Source organism: Monodelphis domestica, chromosome 1 (assembly GCF_027887165.1).
Source record: "Monodelphis domestica isolate mMonDom1 chromosome 1, mMonDom1.pri, whole genome shotgun sequence".
Classification (NCBI taxonomy): domain Eukaryota; kingdom Metazoa; phylum Chordata; class Mammalia; order Didelphimorphia; family Didelphidae; genus Monodelphis; species Monodelphis domestica.
Window position 1 is genome coordinate 337,996,343 of NC_077227.1, and position 21,107 is coordinate 338,017,449.

A 21,107-nucleotide genomic window follows, 5' to 3' on the forward strand; every position below is an offset into this window, starting at 1 on the left:
GTACCACCACCCAACAGATAAATAGGCTTGCAAACCTCGGTATCATCCTTGACTATTTCTGCTTACTCCCTAAAATCTAATCTTTTGCTAAGTCTTATCTACTCTGTCTTCAGAATATCTCTCATTTATTTCCCTATTCTTCTCTGACACTGTTACCACCCTGGTGCAGACTTGGATTATTGGGTTAACTTTCTGGTTGGTCTCTTTTCCATCTCCCCATTCCAGTTCATTCTCCCCCAGTGGTCAAATTGATCTTAAAACACCACCTCCCTATTTAATAAACTCCAGTGGCTCCCTGTTACTTTCAGAATAAAATATAATAGTTATCAGACATAATTTTTTGTTTGGCATTTAAAGCCTTTCATAACCTGTCTCCCATTGTCTCCCCAGACTTCTAATATCTTACCTTCATGTACTCTGCAGACCAATGACACTACACAATGTTTCTCGAACAAGATACTCTAATCTCCATCTCCTAATTCCCAGCATTTTCACTAAGCTTTTCACCCTTATGCCTGGAATATTCTTCCTCCTCATCTCTGCCTCCTGGCTCCCTTGAAATGCCACCTAAAAGAAGCCTTACCAGTTTCCCTTCACATTAGAACCTTCCCTCTGAGATTATCTCCAATTTATTCTTTATATACTTATTTGCATATTGTTTCCTCCTAGATTATAAACCACATTGAGGGCAGGGACTATTTTTGCCTTTCTTTGTCCCTTCAGAGTTTAGTGTGGTGCCTGACATATTGTAGGAGCTTAATAGATGTGTGCTGCTTGATTTGACTCTTCTAAATCATTCCCACCCCACTGGGGTAGCCCAAATCTCTATGGGGAAGTTCTGGGCTAAGGGAGAGCAATCCTTTACAGGGTGCATACAGAAGCTTCTCCCAGTAAGAGTTCTGTTCACCCAGATATCTTGGGGTTACTCAGCAGCCTCAGAACATCATCTGATTCTTGCTTTCAGCAATGGCTCTGCAGGAAAACCTGGATTTGCTATTCATGGGATTAAAGATTTAGAGCTGGAAGGGACATTAGAACTCATTTAGACCCATCTTTAAAGTCTAAAAGGAAATTAATCAACTAGCTGACCAGTAAGTTCAAGTGACTTGGCCAAGGCCACTCTGGTAATAATTACAAAGCAGAGCTGGGATTCAAACTAACATCCCCTGCCTCCCTGACATCTTTGGAATCTGGGAGTTAGGTGCCAGCTGAGCAAAGTAGGAAATACTACAGAGTTCTCAGACCTGAGTCTGACAGTGATTCTTGAGTTCAAATTCTCCTCCTCTCCCCTGCCTTCCCAGGGATTACTCATTGTAAGCTCAAAGATCTAGAATTAGAAGGGAATTTAGTGGTCCTCCAGTCGAACCTTCTCATTTTACCGAGGAGGAAACAGAGATGAAATAATTTGCTCAGGGTTATAGAAGAAATAAGTATCAAAGTTGGGAAGGTGGGATTTGAACCTCTGACTCCAGAGCAGGGCACTCTTTCCATTGTACTATGTTGCCTCTTTAGAGGAAGACGGGAAGAAGGGATTCAGTCAGGGTCTCAGAGAAGTAGGATTCTTTCCAGAAATGAAGTGCAGAAATGATTTGTTATTCTGTTTCTCAGGGGGCAGAGAGGCATTCTGGGAGGCAGAAGCATCATGGCTTTGGGATAGGATGATGGATCAGTCAAAGGCTGGATGTCTTCCCTCCTGCTCTGGCAATTCTCCAGAGTGGCCATGCTTAAACCTTCAGTGTACTCAAGAAAGCAGGCAAATAGTATATTCTAAACTTAGTAATCATCAATAAAAGCAAATATTCAAATAAAAAATGGGGAGGGAATCATACATAAAAGTATACATTTTGTCACTTGTAACTTTATTTCTTTTAAAGAGTGGCAGCATTTTGTATTAAGAGAACTTGCCTTGAAGTCAGGAAGACCTAGATTCAAATCTTACCTCTGACATGTTGACTTTTTGTTTAATCTAGGATGCTGACTGTTTCCTCTTTATATAATTACAGGTCCAGGCCCCAAACCTTTTTTTTTTTAAACCCTTACCCTTCAGTTATCAGTCAGTCAAAGTAATACTATGTCCTATTTCTAAGGCAGAAGAGCGGTAAGGGCTAGGTAGCTGCTCCCTTACCAAAACCTTTTAAAAAAATGTTTGTTAATTTCAACAAGCCAGCAGTAAGCTCAGTGGACTGGGAGCCAGGCCTAGAGATGGAAGGTCCTGGGTTCAAATCTGGCCTCAGACACTTCCCAGCTGTGTGACCCTGGGCAAGTCACTTAACCCCCATTGCCTAACCTGTATGGCTCTTCTGCCTTGGAATTGATTATATAATATTGATTCTGAGACAGAAGGTAAAGGCTTAAAAAATTCTTTACATTTTGGTGGTGGGGATGATTGGGAGGCAGTATGATATAACGAATGGGCTTGTCATACCTCTGACACATACTAACTGTGAGATCCTTGGCAAGTCATTTAATGTCTCAGAGCTCCTGGCAACTGGGCTAGACTCTAAGTTCCAGAAAAGTTGCCATCTGTACCAGAGGAGGTGGAGATTCCTTCCCCAGCTATCCCCCACCAAAGAAAACAGACCTGGTCCAAAAGAAAAACTGTCATCCTCATTATTAGTATTATTCTAACTATGTAATTAATAAAGCTCTAGTCTGTGTGCTGCTCTAATTCTGCTTTAGTTACTTTGCCATTTTCCTCTCTCTCCCTCTCTCTCCTATCATCTTCCTATATCTCTAAACATCTAATAATATCCTCTATCATTCATATGCTGTGATGTATTTTCCAGTGGGGGAGTAGGGAGTGGGGCTGGGCTCTGGACGTGACTGGGCTTTGAGCCAGACTTATGAATTTGTTTGTAAATACTATGGTCCATTTTCCATCTGAATACTGCAAATAGCACTGTGGCAAGCTTGCCCATGCTTCGACTCTCCATCTCTCCCTCCTCTGCTTTGTCTCTCAGTGTCCTTTTTCCTTATGTTTCTGCTACTCTGGGTCCCTGTTAGCTCTGTCTTTGACTGAGCCTTGATTTAAGAGTGGGAAGGGAAGAGATGGATGGGCAAGTTGCAGGGCTCTTCCTTTCTCTGAGATGAGCTTCTTGCTCAGGTTCTTTAGGGGGGGATGGCTGGGTGGGAGGGGCCATCAGGATGGGTTAGATTTGTTTCCTTCTGTGGAAGGGTCTTAGTGTGGAGGAGGGAGCCCTGGGCTAGTCTTTGCATAGCCCTGACTCCCACTTTGGGGGCAACTGAGGCTTGATGATTGATGATTAAAATTTTTTTTCAGTTGACAAAATCTTTCTTTTTCCTTCCTCCCCCATTGAAAAGAAAGAAGAAAAAAACGAAACTCTTGTTATAAATACATATAGTTGAGCAGAACAAATGTTTGATTGGTTTTCTTTAAAAAATGTGTCTCATGTTGCTCCCAGGGTCCTTTACTTCTCTGTCATTGACAATTGGTGATTGAAGACCTTCTCTTTCTACCTTGAAAAGCCCTCTCCTGTTACTTATCTCCCTCTTTTTGTTCCTTCTCTGTGATTTTATTTCGTGCAGGGAGATCCTGGTATGGAAATTCCTTCTACCAACACAAATCAGGGACTTGTCTAGTCTTCAGAATTTCCTGGGAGGCTGAGAAATTAACTTCTTGTGGTCAGATAGACACGACTCGACCCCAGGTCTTCCTGCCTCCAAGGCTGCCTGTCTCTCTATTCACTGCCATGGGTTGCTTTTGCCTCTCAGCCTTCTGTCATGCTTGTTCTAGGGCATCCATAGTTATTTGTGTCAAACTAAGAGTTTGTGAGTTCCATGAAGGCAGGGGCTATCTTTATTTATCTTTGTGTCTCTGGACTTCAGGTGACATTAGAAAAGACCTAAGTACTGCCTTCAGTGATCTTATGATTTCAGTGGGAAGAAGATATCTATCCACACATGAAATGAAGAATAATTAAATGCTTAACTGTGCTATAGGCTGAAAGTGCTGGAGGGGTTCACTGAGGGGTTAGATTAATCCAGACTTTTGTGATCCAAGAAAAGGATCAAATTTGATTTGGATTTTGAAAGGTGAGTAGGATTTCGATGAATATAGGAGAAGGGAGTGGAAGGGTAAACCGAGGTACAGAAGTGAGAGTGAATTCTTTTGGGATGGTGAGCAGAACTGTTTTGATACTACTACTAGCCAACACTTCTTTGGTGCTTACTAAGTGCTGGTCACTGTGCTAAGCATTTTATAATTATCATGCCATTTAATCCTCACAACAATCTTGGAAAGTGGGTGCTATTATTATCACCACTTTATAGTTAAGGAAACTGAGGCAGACAGAGACTAAGTGACTTTCCCAGGGCCACACAGCTAATTAGTATCTGAGGCCTGGAGCTTCTCTATCCACTATGCCACCTAATGGAAGGTATCTGCAGGAGAAAGATAAAAAGTAAAGTTGGATCTACACAGAAAGGTTATATTACAGAGGACCTAGAATGACAGTTTAAAATAAAATAAAAACTCTTACCTTCTGTCTTAGAACCAATACTGAGTATTGGTTCTAAGACAGAAGAGTGATAAGGGCTAGGCAATGGAGATTAAGTGACTTGCCCAGGGTCACATAGCTAGGATGTGTCTGAATTCAAATTTGAACCCAGGACCTCCTATTTCTAGACCTGACTCTTAATCCATTGGGCTATCCAGCTGCCCCCGAATGGTAGTTTAAACTCGATATAGGAGACAAGAGGGAGCTATTTATTGGTTCTAGTGCAGGGGTATGAAATCATATAAGAAGACATATAAGAAGATTATTCTGGCATTAGTGTGAGGATGGGAATAAGGGAAGGGAAGGAGAGAGGCATAGAGAAAGCTGTTGTAATAGTCTAGGAATGAAGAGATGAAGGAATGAAAAAGGAATGAATTAAAGACATATTTGGAATGATGAATTGGCAGGATATGGTTACTAATAAATATGAAGAATAGTGGAAAGAGGAGTCAGAGATAACTGAGGTTTTAGTGGGTATCAGAGGGAGGCAGACTGAAAAAATCAAGGCAGAATGTTTATTCATTTATTTATTCTTACTGAGGTTTTTTTTCAATTGCATGCACAGTTTTTGACAATTGTGTTCTGACACTTTCTGATTCCAATTCTCTGTCTCCTTGTCTCTGTCTCTCTCTCTGTCTCTCTCTCCCCCCTCCTCCCTGACGCAGTAAATAGTCTGATAAAGGTTGTATTAGTGCTGCATCAAGGAGGACTTTTTAACAACTCTTCACTCTCTTTTGTTTTTATATTCCCTTAATTTCTGAAGGCTCTCCACAACTCTTTCCCCTCTGCCTCTCTACCACAGTGAATCATGCCTTGGTTAAAAACAAAAGAGGAAGATTTAAGAATTCTTGTAACAAAAAAAAGAGAAAGGTTTAAAAACTAACTAATATTTCCAAGGTAGAGTCTCAGTGCTTGGTGATTCCATACCCATAGTCCTCCGCCTCTGCAAAGAATTGCACTTTTGCAATGTTAAAGGGAGAATTTTGAGAAAGAAATGATCAGTGGTGTCACATACAGCAGAGAAATTGAGGAGGGAGAGTATAGAGAAGAACATCAGAGAACAACCATAATTAAAGGACAGGAAGAGGAAGGGTCCACTCCTATATTGTCCCCTTCCTTTCACAGGGGTTGAGAGAGGTCTAACCTCAGTTCTTTGTGTCTCACAGGCTGTTCGAGGAGCCAGAGGCCAGTGAGAGCCAGGACGATGGAGAGCCATCCCCCTTTAAGGACATCCGGGATGGCTTTAGCTCCACTTTTGAGAAGATTGTGGAGTCGGAGCTGATGAAAGGGACATACTACAGCAGCCTGGACTCCTTGGATGTGTTAAGCCTCACTGATGAGACCGACAGCTGTGTCAGCTTGGAGGTGCCCCTCACCCCTCTCATTCAACAGCGGGTCAAGGAGAGCCCAGAGCCAACTGAAGTCCGGCCAGAGGACAGGGATGGGGAGGGGGAGGAGGCCATAGATGGGCAAGATGGGGCCGAGGCAGGGTTGGTAGATGGAGACTTTGGGAGTCCCCTGAGACACTCCATTACCAGCAGCCGTTCAGAAAATGTCCTGAGCCGACTCTCTCTGAAGGTTGTTCCAAATGGCTACCATGCTAACACCACTCAGGATCCAGAAGAGGAGGAAGAAGAGGAAGGGGATGACACAACCAAACTTATTAATTCTGTCAGGTGAGGCAGAAGGGACCACATACCACCTCACAGTCCTTGGGCATGAGTGGGCACTCAATATGTGTGAAATTAGTCCTCTTATGTCATAAGCAATTAAAGCCCAAGAGAAAGGTCTTGGGTTGCTACCCATTGATATGCTCTGTGAGTGTGGGCCGCTATCTTGGTCATTCTGGGTCTTGGTTTCCCTGACTGAACCTGTTGAAGAGAAAGCCAACAGCCAGGGGTTCAATCTGATCACACCATTGCAGGCTTTCTGAGGGGACGTAGCAGATTAGGAATAATTTGAACTCATAAGAGGTATGTTAAATTTTAGGGACACAGCTGGATCCCTTGCTGTCCTTGGGGAGGCCTGGGGAAGGAGAATAGGGCAGGATGAACCAAAAGCCCCATCTCTGGGGGAGGGAAGTGCTAACTACATATAGAATCCAGTGCTGGATGCAGGGCTCTCAGGCTCTTTTCAAGCCATGTTCTGTGGAAATGTCAAGTCCTTGATCCTTCTTTCATTCATTAAATGCTGCTAGGTTAGCAAAAGTCTGAAGGGCTCCAGGTAACAAGGTGCTCCCAAAGTTATTTTGTCCACATCCTCACTTTGAGATATAACTCTTCAGCCCCACCTCGCTCATCCTCTAACCAAAGCCCAAACTGTCGAGGGTCCATTTGGCTTTCAGAGATTTTCAGAAAAATGGTCCTGTGTTTAGAGGCAGAGGCTTAGGTTTGAACCTCTGCTGCTGTAGGACTTTTTGCAAGCCACTTCATTTTTTTCTATCATTTCTTTTACCTTTAAGATTAAATTACTGGATCAAGATCCCCTCCAGTTCTAAAAAGTCTCTGGTCCCATGAGCTCCCATTATAGGGGAAGAAAGAAGCATTTAATGGTCTTGACAAGTCTACCCAGAGTCTTCCTTTGCTACTGAAGCTTTAGTTCATTTTCCATGTTCTAGCCCACAAATATTATTTTAAAGGTCTGTTTCCAAGCTTCAGACCCACCTCACTTCCTCTCAGACCCCTCCGTACTTCTAGCTATGCTTACCTTGCTCTTGTTTCCACCTCAGTGACCCAAGCTTGAAGGATGCTTTGTCAGACTCTGATTCTGACCTGGGCAGCACAGAGCAGCTGGACCATGGGAGTACAGACACGTTGGCCAATGGATGCCAGGCAGTCAATGAGGCAGCCAAGAGGTTAGCCCGGCGCCTCTACCACCTGGAGGGTTTCAAGCGCTGTGACATCGCCCGCCAACTCAGCAAGAAGTATGTGCCCTCTCCCTTGCTCTTTCCCACCTCTGATCCTTACTATCTGTATGGCGTTGGGCCATTAACTTCCTTGGGTCTCATCTGTAAAATGGGGGGTGGGTTGGAATAGATGGCCTCTAAGATTTGTTCTAGCCCAAGGTCCATGACACTCTTCCTATACCCTTTTTCTGGCCTTGTTGTCACTGTTTACTGAGAAAAGCCCCGGACTTGGAGTCAAGATACCTCTTGGGTTCTAGTTCATTTTCTGCCACAAAACAGCTATGAGGGTTAGGGTTAGAGCAAGTTATTTTCCATAATGGGGGTCATGATGTTTGTCCCACCTGCCTCTCAGGATCATCAAATGTCATATCCAAAAGGGTCTTCCCCAGATGAAGAAACTAAGGATTAGACAAAAGAAGTAACTTGCACAAAGTTACCCCTGACTTCTGGGACTCTGACACTTTTGCATTCAGTTTTAGGATAGTAGGGAGTTAGATGGGATAAATGAGTCAATTAGCCTTTTTTAAGCTCCTACTTAGCCAGATAGTAGAGGCAGCTGTGGATCAATGGTTAGAGTGCTCAGGAAGACCTGAGTTCAAATCCAGCCTCAGATACTTCCTAGCTTGAGCAAGCTACCTCACCTCTGTAAGCCTAGGAGGCAGATAGGTGACTTGATGGATAGAATGCTGGGTCTGGGGTCAGAAAGACTTGAGTTCAAATATAGCTTTAGACACTATCTAGCTGAGGGATCTCAGCAAGTCTCTTAACCTGTGATTGCCTGACAAAAGAGATTCAGGGAAGAAAGAAATAGTAAAGCACTCCAGTTCCCTTGCCAAGAAAATCTTAAGAACAGCTATAGACCTGGGGTCACCAGAATAAGATATGATTGAATGACTAAATAATAACCTGTGTGCCAAAAACTGTTCTATGCCCTGGGGAATGAAAGAAAGTCAAGAGACACTGCCTCCTCCCAAGTCACAGTCTAATGGGGGAGACAGCAGGAAATGACCATGTGCGAACAAGATATGTATGGGATAAACTGGAGATAAATTCACCAGAGGGAAGGTACTAACATAAAGCAGGATTAAGAAAGGCTTCTTATAGAAGATGGGATTTTAACTGGGTCTTCAAGGAAGGAAATTTTTCTTTTTCTTCCTTCCTTCCTTCCTTTGTTTCTTTCTTTCTCTTTTTTGTTTGCTTGCTTGCTTGCTTGTTTCTTCCTTTCTTCCTTTGCAAGCCACTAATATTTAAGACAATTTTTTTTAAACCCTTACCTTCCATCTTGGAGTCAATACTGTGTATTGGCTCCAAGGCAGAAGAGTGGTAAGGGCTAGGCAATGGGGGTCAGGTGACTTGCCCAGGATCACACAGCCGGGAAGTGTCTGAGGCCAGATTTGAACTTAGGATGTCCCATCTCTAGGGCTGGTTCTCAATCCACTGAGCTACCCAGTTGCTCCCATAAGACAATTTTTAAAACAAAAATTGCATGTTAATATTTATACACAAAAACTTAAATATAAGGGACCTTAGACAAGAGGCAGAGTGATAAGGAGGGAAAGCATTCTAAGATTTGGGAAAGAACCAGGATCTATAGATGGAGGGTTTGTTCTCAAACAGCAAGGAGGTCAGTGTCCTTAGATGGTAGAGTACCTGGAGGGCAGTAAGGTATCAAAATCCTGGGAAAGGGGGCAGTTGGGAGGCTCAGTGGATTGAGAGTGAGGGCCAGAGACAGAGTTCCTGGGTTTAAATTTGGCCCTAGATACTTCCTAGCTGTGTGACTCGGAGCATGTCACTGAATTCTCTTTGCCTAGCCTATACCGATCTTCTGCCTTGGAACCAGTACGTAGTTTTGATTCCAAGATGGAAGGTAAGAGTTTATTTAAAAAAAAAAAAGCCTGGGAAAGGTAAGAGAGTACCCTATGAAGGGCTTTGAATGCCAGACTTTATCCTGGAGGTAATAAGTAGTCCCTGGAGTTTATTGAATCCTGGAGTAACATGGTCAGGTCTGTAATTTAGGGTGATTAATTTGGCAGTTGAGCAGAGGAGGAACTGGAGTTGTCTGGGGGGCCTGGAGGCAGAGGGGAACGAGCAGCGTATTATTGCAGTGGTTCAGGGGTGAGACAATGAGGATCTGCACCAGGTGGTGGTAGTATTAGAGGAGATCAAGGGACATATAGGAAAGAATATTATAACACTGGAATTGACAGACTTGGTAGCAGATTGGATGGGAGAGAAGGCGAGAAAGTGAGGAGTCAAGAACAACACCTATATTTTGAGCCTGCTTGCCTAGGAGACTGGCGACACCCTCGACAGTAATAGGGAAGTTCAGAAAGGGGGAAGGGTTTTGGGGAAAAGAGAACGAGCTCCGTTAGACATGATGAATTTAAGATGCCTATGGGAAATCCAGTTTGAGATATCTAATGGGAGGTTGGAGATATAAGTTTGATTGATCAGGGAATCATCAGCATAGAGATTATCAATAAATTTGGGGGAACTGACGGGTTTACCAAGTGAAATAGTATAGAGGAAGAAGAGAAGGAAGCCCAGGAGAGAGCCCTGTGGGATACCCACCATCAGCAAATATGATCTGAATGAAAAGCTAGTAAAGGTGCCTGAGAAGAAGCAGCAGGACAAGAACCAGATTTGAGTCATGGTATGGAAACGAAAGAATGGGGTATCAAAGAGAAAAGGGACCAGCAATGCCAAGGGATTCCCCAATGTGGGAAGCTTCAAGCCTTCCCCCTTGAAAGCTGGATGAACATTGCCATTATCAGGGTGTTTAAGGCCCAGTACACTTGGCAGAAGATAGCAAGCTTGGGTTAGATTTGAGTTTTGTCTGGGGGGAGCTTTGGAGGCTTAGAATAATAGTGGGGCTCATTCCACTGACCTCAAATGATTTTATTTCTTCTCTCCTTATCCTCCTTCTTGAGTGATGCCCTTGTTCCTGCTGGTGTCCTAAATAGGTTTCTTTTCTGAGCTATACAGGGCAATTTCTACTGCCCCAGGGAGACAAACGTATTTAGGAATGAGGGTAAAGGCAGTAGGGATGGCCTGCTCTTGGTTGTCCTGGACCAGGCTGGGGATTTCCAGTGCATTCTCCTCTCTGTGTAAGTAGGTGAAAGCAGGTAAGTAAGGACAGAAGAACCCCCTGAGGATCAAGTTGGGATGGTGTGGGTTTCTCTTAAAGTTCAAGAGAAATTGAAGATTCATTTTGTGTGTTTGTCTAGGCAGTCAGTCACCATGAACTGAATGACCTGGGCAACTAGGTGGTACAGTGGATAGAGAGCTGGACTTGAAGTCAGGAAAACCTGAGTTCAAATCCTGCCTCAGATACTTATTAGCTGTGTGATCCTGGGTAAGTCATTTAATCTCCCTCAGTTTCCTCATTTGTAAAATGAGGGAACTAGACTTGATGGCCTTTAAAGCCCCTTCCAGTTTACCTCTAGGATCTTATGATCATTTTCACTGGCCAGCCTCCTTCCCTGGAATGCCTTTTCTCTTCATCTTTACTTCCTAACATCCCTAGCTTCCTTTAAGTACCGACTAAAATCCCATCTTCTACCAGAAGCCTTTCCTAAACCCTTTAAATTCTAGTGCCTTCTTCTGTTGATTATTTCCTATATATCCTGTATAAAGCTTGTTTGGAGGTAGTTGTTTTCATATTGTCTCCCCCATGGGATTGAAAGGGCAGGAGCTGCCTTTTACCTTTTTTTTTTTTTAGATTCCTAATGCTGAGCCCAGTGCCTGGCACATAGTAGATGCTTAATAAGGATTTATTGACCAGGAGCACCTTATGTCAAAGACCACTGGGAAGAGAGCTCCAATCTGGGCACTCTATGACAACACAAAAGATGGAGATATAATAATTTGTCTTCCTTTAAAGACACTGAGAAGGAACTGCTAGGTGGCTCAGTGGACAGAGAGCCAGGGCTAGAATCAAGAGCACCTGGGTTCAAATGTAGCTTTAGAAACTTCCCAGCTGTGTGACCTTGGGCAAGTCACTTAACCCTCATTGCCTAGCCCTTCCTGCTCTTCTGCCTTGGAACTGACACTTGTATTGATTTTAAGACAGAAGGTCAGGGTTAAAAAAAAAGATACCAAGAGACAGTGAAGAGAACTTGAAGCCACAGTCTGTCAGGTGCTTAGAATAATAAGCTGAAACAAAATGGGATTAGAGGTTGGAATACTGGCAAAGCCTTCCCAGTAAGAAGATGGAAGGAAGCCGGAGACAACCATGTTTCTTTGTGTGTGCTTCCACTGGTGTCCGTGTGTCTCGGTGGCCACAGGGATCTCTTTCTGCTTATCAATGCAGCTCACTGTATCTGTGTATCTTTATATCCCAGACCCTGAGAGTCTCCATGCCTGTTGCCCCATTTGTGTTGCATGTGTGTCCCCAGGGAAACCACCCGAAGAGCACTTCTCTCCCTCCATCCCCTAATCCCCAAACCATGGGGATCAATGGCAGCAGCACCAGGGGCTGAGGGCTTTGGTACTCCTGACCTCAGGTAAAAACATATAAGTACCACCATGCCCCCTGGTGGTCAACACAGGCAAATCTTTCATAAAATCATACCAATTAATTTCAATTCAATCAACATTTATTAAGTGCCTACTATGTTCCAGGTTCTGTGCTGAGCACTGGGGATAAAAACAGAGACAAAAGGCGGTCCATGGCCTCAGAGAGCTATCAGCCCAATGAGGGACACTACATACAAAGAAATATAAACCAAGCAAGCTAAATACAGGATAAATAGGGAACAACTAAAAGAGGGAAAGCACTGGGATTAGGAGGGGCTGGGAACGACTTCCTATAGAAGACAGGGTTTTATTTGGGACTTAAAGGAAGCCAAGGGGGTCTGAAGCTGGAGCAGAGGGAGGAGAGAATTTCAGATAAAGGCTAGTCAGAGAAAATGCTTGGAGTGGAAAGATGGAGGGTCTTGTTTATGAAATAGCAAGGAGGCTGGTGTTCCTGAATTGAGGAGTACATGGAGGGTGATAAATGCTAAGAAGATGGTAAAGGTAGGAGGGGGCAAGGTTGCAAGGGCTTTGAGAGCCTTTTGGTATCTCCTCCTGGAGACAATAAGAAGCTACTGTTGTGTACTGATATCTGCCTCTTCATAACTCCATTTGGGGTTTTCTTGGCATAGATAGAGAAGTGCCATTCCTTTTTCAGCTCATTTAACAGATGAGGAAACTGAGGCAAAAAGCATTAAGTGACTTGTCCAGGGCCACACAGCTAGTAAGTGTCTGAGGCCAGCTTTGAACTCACAAAAAATAAGTCTTCCTGACTCCAAGTCCAGTGCTCTACCCACTGTGTTACCTAGCTGCCTTGAGTTTATTGAATGGGTGGGAGTTGTAACATGATCATTGAATGGGATCAGATATTTTAGAGTGGGGAGAGACCTTAGAGTGATCTAGTCTAAGCCCCTTATTTTGAAGATGTGGTAGCCTAGGGGGATTAAATGATGTTGCCCCCACCACAAAGATAGCAAGGAGGGACAGCCAGGATTCCAGTGAAGGTTTCCAAACCCAGCATTATTTCGATGGTGTTACTCCTTTCTACAGAAGTGGAAGGGAATCATAGACATCATCTATATCGACCCCTCACTTTATAGACAAGAGTGTGAGGCTTCAAGAAGAAAAACTGATGGGACCAATATTGCTCATCCAGTTAAGGCCAGAGCTGGAGGGAATGGACAGAGATCTAATGACTCCTCATTCAAGCGTCCTTCTTTCAATCCTGCCTTCCACCTAACTGTTCCTTCAGTATACTTCCAAGAGTAAAGATTGAACTGGGCCAGTTAGTGAGGATACAAGCAGAGATGATCTAGAGCCTGCTTGTACTGGTTTTCAAGGGAGATGGTTGTTAAAATTTCAGCTGAGCATTAAATCCTCAGGAATCAGCAAATGCTTCCAAGCAGGGTTGGATTTATTGGTTTGTTGATTGCCTAGGCATAATAAAGAAATGGAGAAAATGTCCACAATGAAGTTTAAAGTTAAAAGGGAGGTGGGTGCACAAGGTTTTTGTTTGTTTGTTTTTGTGGAGAGCCAGTTGTTAAATTTACCATTCCACTCCTGAATATAGTTTGCCCACACAAAACAACCAATGTCACAAAATAAAATATCACCCAGTGGAAGAGTATCTGAAATAGAGTGTATTCACTATGGAAGGACAGTACTGTGAACTGGAGTGATCCAGGGAGGCTTGCTAGAAGAGGTAGAGCTTGACCTGGGCTTCAAAGAATGAGGCAGGATAGGGGAGTGGAACAAGGGTATGAGCCAAAGGGAAATGGTGGGAGTGAACATGGCAGGTGTAAGATGCAGTGTTGGTAGCCTTCAGGACCTTCTGGCTTCTATCAAGATGGCATATCAAATCATGCTCCTGGGACTGATTATGATCTTGTGATTTCTTAGCTTTGGAGGTGATGGTGGTGGGGAAGCCACTCCAACTCTAGTTTCAAAGTTTTCCTGCTAAATGCCAAGCCCATTTTGAAAGGGCCAGTCTTGCCATCTTTGCTACCTTGGTTCAACCTCATAAACATTTCGTAAGCATTTACTGTGTGCCAGGCACTGGGCTAGGTGCTGCATGTACAAAGCCCAAACCCAAATAGTCTTTGACTTCAAGGAACCTGCTTCTACTTGGTGATGATGTTGGCAGTAGACAATCTGACATGTATGTCTCCAGCCTGTGTGATCTTGGGCAAGACCATTAAACTCTCTGGGTCTCTGTTTCTTACTATGTAAAACGAGAGGACTGAAACAGATAATTTCTAAGGTTCCTCTGATCTCTGAACAATTGCATATAGTACAAGGCAGAGGGGATGGGGAGACATCACAAATAACTAGGGGGCAGGAACCAGGGAAGATAACAACAGCCTTAGCAAGGATAATTATTCTTAGTTCTCTATCACTCTAAGTTTTTCAAACCACTGTACATCGATCTCACTTAGTTCTCACAACAGTCCTGTGAGGAGGTGAGACCTGAGAGATGGGTCTTTAAGAAAAGACTGGAATAGGCAGGAATAGGTAGCTGGGAAAGGGAAAGGAGGGCACTGCAGGGACAGGGCTCAGCTGGGGTAAATGCATGGAGCAGAGAGGTAGAGCATTGAGTCTGGGGACATGCTATCATCTTTTTTTTGGAGGAGGGAGGAGAAAGGATTTATATTGTGCCTAATATGTACCAGGAACTATATATAATTATACACGTTTTCTCATTTGATCTTCATCACAACCCTATGAGGTAGATACTATTATTATATCTCTTTTACAGTTGAGGAAACTGAAACAAAGAGAGATTAAGTGACTTGCCCAGGCTCACATAGCTAATACTTGTCTGAGGCTGACTTTGAACTCAGGTCTTTCTGACTCTGGGTCCAGAGCTCTATCCATTGTGCCACCACCTGCCCCAAGGAGCTCACATTCAATCCAGAGGAGACAACCAACATAGGCAGTTTCAGCTACAAATCAGATGGTAGGGCCTAGGGTAACTCATTTCCCTTAATGCCATTTAAAATGATAGAACAGCCCATATCTGTTTCTGATGCTGAACAACTTGACCATGCCAAGGACCTCAATGGTGAGAAATGTCTTTTCTAGGCCTTTAGAAATAATGGCTAGGTGAAGGAATTAGTATTTTACCCTAGAGGCAATGGAAGCCATGGAAGGTTTTGGAGCAGAGGAACAATATGGTTAGATCTGGGCCCCAAATTTTCTTGGCAGTCATATGAAAGATGAATCAGAGAGATAGAGGGGCAGAAAGGGAAATTAATTAGGAGGCCACAATTTAGTAGCCAAAATAAAGAAGTGATATGGGACTAAACTAGGGGGATAGTGTAAGTGGAGAGACAGGACCATGAGTCATGGGAGCCAAGGAGGGAAAGAGTGTCTGAAAGGAGAAGCCAATAATAATAAAAGTTGCAGAGACAAAGGGTGAGGACTAAGAAAAGGCCATCAGAAAGGGGAGAAAAATGGTCTCTAGTGACTTTGGAGGGGCAGCTAGAGGGCACAATGGATAGAAATCTGGGTCTGGAATCAGGAAGATTTGTGTTCAAATCTAGTCTTAGATGCTTACTAGCTGTATGACCCTGGGCAACCTTAACCCTCTTTGCCTCAGTTTCCTCATCTGTAAAAGAAACTGAACGACTCCAGTATCTTTGTCAAGAAAATCCCAAATGGGGTTATGAAGAGTCAGACATGACTGAAAAACAGTAATAATAACCTTGGAGAGAGAGCAGCTTCAGAGGAACAATGAGGCAGAGGCTGAGAAGAATTCACTGAATTTACAAACCACGGCACATATATCTTACTTAATTCTCACAAGAGCCCTGGGAGGCAGGTGCTATTACTATTCTCATTTTATTGATTAGGGGAGCAGGAGACACACAATAGCTAACCATGATGATCACTTGCTAGGGGATCTTCTCCATTCCCAAGACCTATAATGATGCAGGAAAGTGTTGGTGCATTTCCTTTCTGAACCCTAAGGACCTGGGTGGTTTTGGTAGGGAACTGAGGCCAAAGATCTAAGTCCCTGAGGACTTCCTACTTTGGCCCCAGGTGAACTACAAGGTGCCCCACACCTGTGCCGCACTTGATGTCTGAGTCCCTAGTCCTTAAGGTGTTCAGATTGGTATATGATGCTCTAGTCTCTCTGGCATTCAATCTGGGTATCTAAGGGCTTGGGTAGGTCTGCACTTGGTCCTTGCCTGAGGTCCTGCCATTCTAGGTGTGGGATCTGACGCTTGGGGAAAGGGTGTCTCCACTTTCTTTCTTTTTTTTTTCATTTGAATTAGTTTATTTAGTCAATTTAGAACATTATTCCTTGGTTACAATAATCACATTATTTCCCTCCCTCCCCTCCACCCACCCTTCCCACAGCCAACATTGATCAGAACCTATTTCCATGTTGTTGTTTGCACTAGGATGTTCATTTAGAGTCTCCATCCCCAACCACATCAGGTGTCTCTACTTTCAAAGCACAAAGAATTAAGGTGCCTTGGACTCCAGGGCAAGGAATCTTATTGGGGATAAGGGCTGTGTGGATTCTGCCCCATGATTCTTTTCTCAATGGATGAGGGTCCTGGACATTTGATTACCTTTTGGGGAAGGCTCCCTCTTACCCTTTATTGGGTCTGAAATTTTTGTTGTCCAATTGCTCAGCCATGTCTGACTCTTTATGACCCTATGGACCATATTGTTTGTTTGTTTTTAAGCAAAGTGGTTTTCAATTTCCTTCTCTAGTGGATTAAGGCAAACAGAGGTTAGGTGTCTTGCCCAGAGGCACACAGCTAGTAAGTATGTGAGGCCAAATTTGAATTCAGGTCTTTCTGACTCCAGGCCTAGCAAGTTATTTGCTGAACCATTTAGTTGCCTCCTGAAGTTTTTACCATAGCCAAAATCCATAGTCCCCATCTTGATCCTTCCTCAGTTTCAAAGCAATGTGCTAGAGTTGGGACCCTGGTTGGCCCCTCCCAGGAATCCCATCCCACTCTTTTACATCCCCCATTGATGAATAATTTGGATTTAGAGAAAGTTACTGAGGAGAAAGAAATTATTTTATTTTATTTCATCTTTATTTTATTTTATATTCAAAGATTTTATTTTCTCAACTACATGAGAAATAATATAATTTTTTTAATGTTTCTGGGACAAAACTAACCGAGGACTGTAACGAAGCAGGTGCTTGTTCTGGCTGTTTGTGGGTGCTGGAGAAGCCAAAGTTTTTGGAATCTGGTAGCTGGAGGTTAACAAGAGTTGTTTTCCAGGGGCAGGTAGGGTGGCATCAGTGGATAGAATGCCAGGCCTGGAGTCAGGAAGACCTGGGTTCAAATGTGACCTCAGATACTTTCTAGCTCTGTGACTCTTGGCAAGTCATGTAACCCTGTTTGCCTAGCCCTTTCCCTCCTGTCTTAGGATCAATACTAAGACAGAAAGTAATGATTAAAAAACAAAAACAGAGTTGCCTTCCATCAGTGCTTACTGGGATTTGGAGGATAAATGAAGTTGAATACTTCATGCCTTCTTAAATTCACTTTCTTTCTCTCCCTACTTGCGTATTTCTCTCTCCTCCTAACCCCACCCCCTCCATTTGCTCTCCTCTCTTTCCTTCATTTACTCTCTCTCTCTCTCTCCCTCCCTCTCTCTCTCTCCCTCCCTCTCCCTCTCCCTCTCCCTCTCCCTCTCCCTCCCCCCCCCCTCTCTTCTGCTCTCTCTGCTTTGACCATATTCCTTGGGATGGTAATCTAGGGATATATTGGCAGTGGAAATGTGATGCCAGGACCTGACTGGATAATCAAACACCAGATATTCTCTCTTTTGCCTTTTCCATCTTTGCCCCCTCAAAATGGGAGGGAAGAGCAATTATTGGGTGCAATAGTCATCCTCTTGGAGAGACCTTCTTTTAAAAAACCCCCAACAAACCCTTACCTTCCATCTTAGAATCAATACTGTGTATTGGTTCCAAGGCAGAAGAGCAGTAAGGGCTAGGCAATGGGGGTCAAGTGACTTGCCCAGGGTCACACAGTTGGGAAGTATCTGAGGCCATATTGGAACCATCTCTAGACCTGGCTCAATCCACTAAGCTACCTAGGCTGTCCCCTCGGAGACTTTCAAAAAACTTTAATCTTAACCAGGGATAGGCCCTGCCTCTGTCATCACCAGCTGTTCTGATGTCATGAGGATGTGATAATTCTTACCTTGCCTGACCAGTTCTTCTTTCTCTTCTTATAGTAATGAGTTCAGCAGGCTGGTGGCTGAAGAGTATCTCAGCTTCTTTGACTTCTCAGGCCTGAGCCTGGATAGAGCACTCAGGTGAGCAAAGAGCCATGGGAACAGGTGGGGACCACGATGACATGATTTGGTTAGGAAGCGTCAGGAAGAGTTGCTGTCACTGACTAGTGTGAGTTGGGACAAGTGACTTCCCCATTCTAGACCGCAGTTGCCCATCTGTTAATGTGTGTGTGTGTGTGTGTGTGTGTGTGTGTGTGTGTGTGTGTGTGTGTGTGTGTAATAATACTATTTGGAGCTCAGCTTAAGTGCCGTTTCCAGATAAATAACTTTTTCTCCAATCATTAGTGATTCCCTCCCCCACCCCCATTGTATACACGTTTGTGTATATTTTGTATTTATTTGCCAGTTTTCCCTCAGGTGAATGAAAGCCAGGAATTGTTTTGTTTTTGTCTTTGTGTCCTCTTCACTCAGCACAGTGCCTGACACACAGTTGGTGCTCAATAGGTATTTACAGAATCTATTTGAAACTATGTTTTATCTCCATCCCTCCCAAGGATGTTGTGAGGATCAAATTAGATTATCATCAGCAAATCATATGTAGGCGCAGAGGACGCCAAGAGGTTGTTTATAGCTTCTCTGGGGGTGGGGAGGAAAGGAGGGAGGACTCATGGAGCTCAAGAGCTGGAGGGAAACTTAGAGAATCATCTAGGCCAGGCACTCTTGGCCTTGTGTGTGTGTGATGGACCCCTTTGGCAGGCTGCTGAAGCTAAGCATCCCTTCTCAGAGCAATGTTTTTAAATTCATAAAATGAAATACACAAGATGGATTGGAAAGGAATCCAAAGGTTAGTGAATGTTAAGAAGTCATTTTTTCCTCTCCAAGTTCACATACCACCTGAAACCTATCCACAGCCCCCTTAGGAGTCTGTGGCCCCCTGGTTAAAAATCTGATCCTGTCAAGCCCCTTATTTTGTGGGTGAAGGAAGGTAGGCTTGGAAAGGTTTATAGAACTTGCTTAAGGTCTCACAGAGAATATTAGTGCCAATGATAGACCCCTGAATCCAGAGCTCAGTCTTGGGAGCCAGTTCTCCTACCTCATATCCCACAACTCCCTTGCAGATTCTCATGGATCTGGCCACTAAACTCAGTGTCTAGAAAGGGGACAGTTTTAGAAGAAAGAAGATGCTTCTGTTATGATTAAAATTATTCCAAGAGACTGGTTTTGGGTAAGAATATCAATTAATTGATTAGGCTGGCATCACAGCCGATAAATTGATAGGGCAGTGGCCCCCTAGGATGACCAAAGACCCCCAAACTGTCAGGCAGATCTATAAATACAATTTGGAAGCTCATTATTCAGTCCTTCCCTTGAACATCCTAAGACATCACTAAATGATAAATAGCTAATTAGGAGGTGGTTCATCAAGCTATCTATCCCTCCTCATCTCCATGAGATCTGGGGCTCCCATAGGCAGGAAGGGAATTCTTGTCTTACTTTTTTATTAACCAAATTCTGTTAAAATAAAGGCATTCACTGGCATCCCAAGGACAAAGCAAATGTCAAAAGCAGAATCTCTGACCCAGAAACCAGTAACAGGAATATACAAAAATTCTCTCTAATCCTTGGCATGCTTACATAGAAATTAATGTAGTATGTGAACCTCAGTTTCTGCCTCAGTCTATGACTTGAGATGACTTGGGTACCTAAGATTTGCCCTTGATGCAAATATGAGCTAATTAGTGTGTCAGTCACCAAAAATAATAAGCTCACAGTAATCTTTGAATTGGCTAGAACACACCAGATGAACTATATCCAGTTCTTGGCATCACATATTAAATAGGACATTGATAAACTGGAGCCCCATGGGTAAGGGAACTAGGAATTTAATTGAGTTTAATTCAACAAGCATTTAGTAAGCATATACCATGTGGCGGGTATTGTATCAGACTCTGAAAGTACAATGACAAAATGAGACAATTTCTACCCTAGAGGAGTTTATATTCTACTGGAACAACTATACAAGTAAATTTAAAATGCTGAGTGTTCCCGAAGTCTTAGTATAGATGCAAGATATTAAACTGCACTACAATAAGAAATGAAGAGCAAGTTGCTTTCAGAAAAACCTGAAAAGACTTACATGAACTATTGTAAAGTGAAGTGAGCAGAACCAGGAGACCATCATACACAGTAATAGCAATATTGTACAATGATCAGCTGTGAATGACTCAGTTGTTCCCAGCAATACAATGATCTGAGACAATTCCAAAGGACTCATGATGAAAATGCTACCCACCTTCAGAGAGAAAACTGATGGAATCTGAATGCAGATTGAAGCATATATATATATATATTTGGCCTGTGCTTCCTTTCACAACATGGCTAATATGGAAATGTGTTTTGCCTGACTGCACATGTATAACCTATATCAGATTGCTTGCCTTCTCACTGAAGGAGATCAGAGAGGGAGGGAGAGAGTTTGGAACTTAAAATTTTAAAAATGAATGTTAAAATTGCTTTTAAATGTAATTGGAAAAAAATGAAATGCTACTGTACTAACAGTTTTGGGGAATACTTTAATATACAAAGTAAACATACTTGTTAAGCATGTGATAATGGACATTCCTTCTTGGGCATGGGTTGTACTGAATAGCTATTGAGGTCCCCCCAACTCTAACTTCTGTGTTTTTGCAAAAGTAAGTTTCCTAATGGAGAGAGCACTAATACTGACTGGATCAGGGAAGGCCTCATGTGGCCCTTAAACTGAACCTTAAAAGGAACTAGGGATTCCAAGTAGTAGAGCTGCACAGGATGCCAGGCATGGGAGATAGCCTGTGCAAAGGGACAAAGGTGGAAGATGGTCACTGTGTCATGCAAAGAATTCTTGGAGCAACTGCAGATTTTTAGCCCAGAGGGTAGCATATACAAAAGCCCTTCTTCCAGTCTTTAAAGGACTGTAG

At 43.3% G+C, this 21,107-nt stretch overlaps 1 protein-coding gene across 2 annotated transcripts in view; it reads left to right on the top strand.

Moving 5' to 3' along the window:
* Window positions 1–21,107, top strand: part of PSD2 (pleckstrin and Sec7 domain containing 2) — a 76,922-nt gene that overhangs the window by 32,343 nt on the left and 23,472 nt on the right. For both annotated transcript variants that reach the window (XM_056811392.1, XM_001376699.4), the window contains 3 exons: window positions 5,684–6,193; window positions 7,246–7,440; window positions 18,151–18,231. In XM_056811392.1, the coding sequence (XP_056667370.1) occupies window positions 5,684–6,193; window positions 7,246–7,440; window positions 18,151–18,231 (786 nt within the window). The remainder of the gene's footprint in view (window positions 1–5,683; window positions 6,194–7,245; window positions 7,441–18,150; window positions 18,232–21,107) is intronic.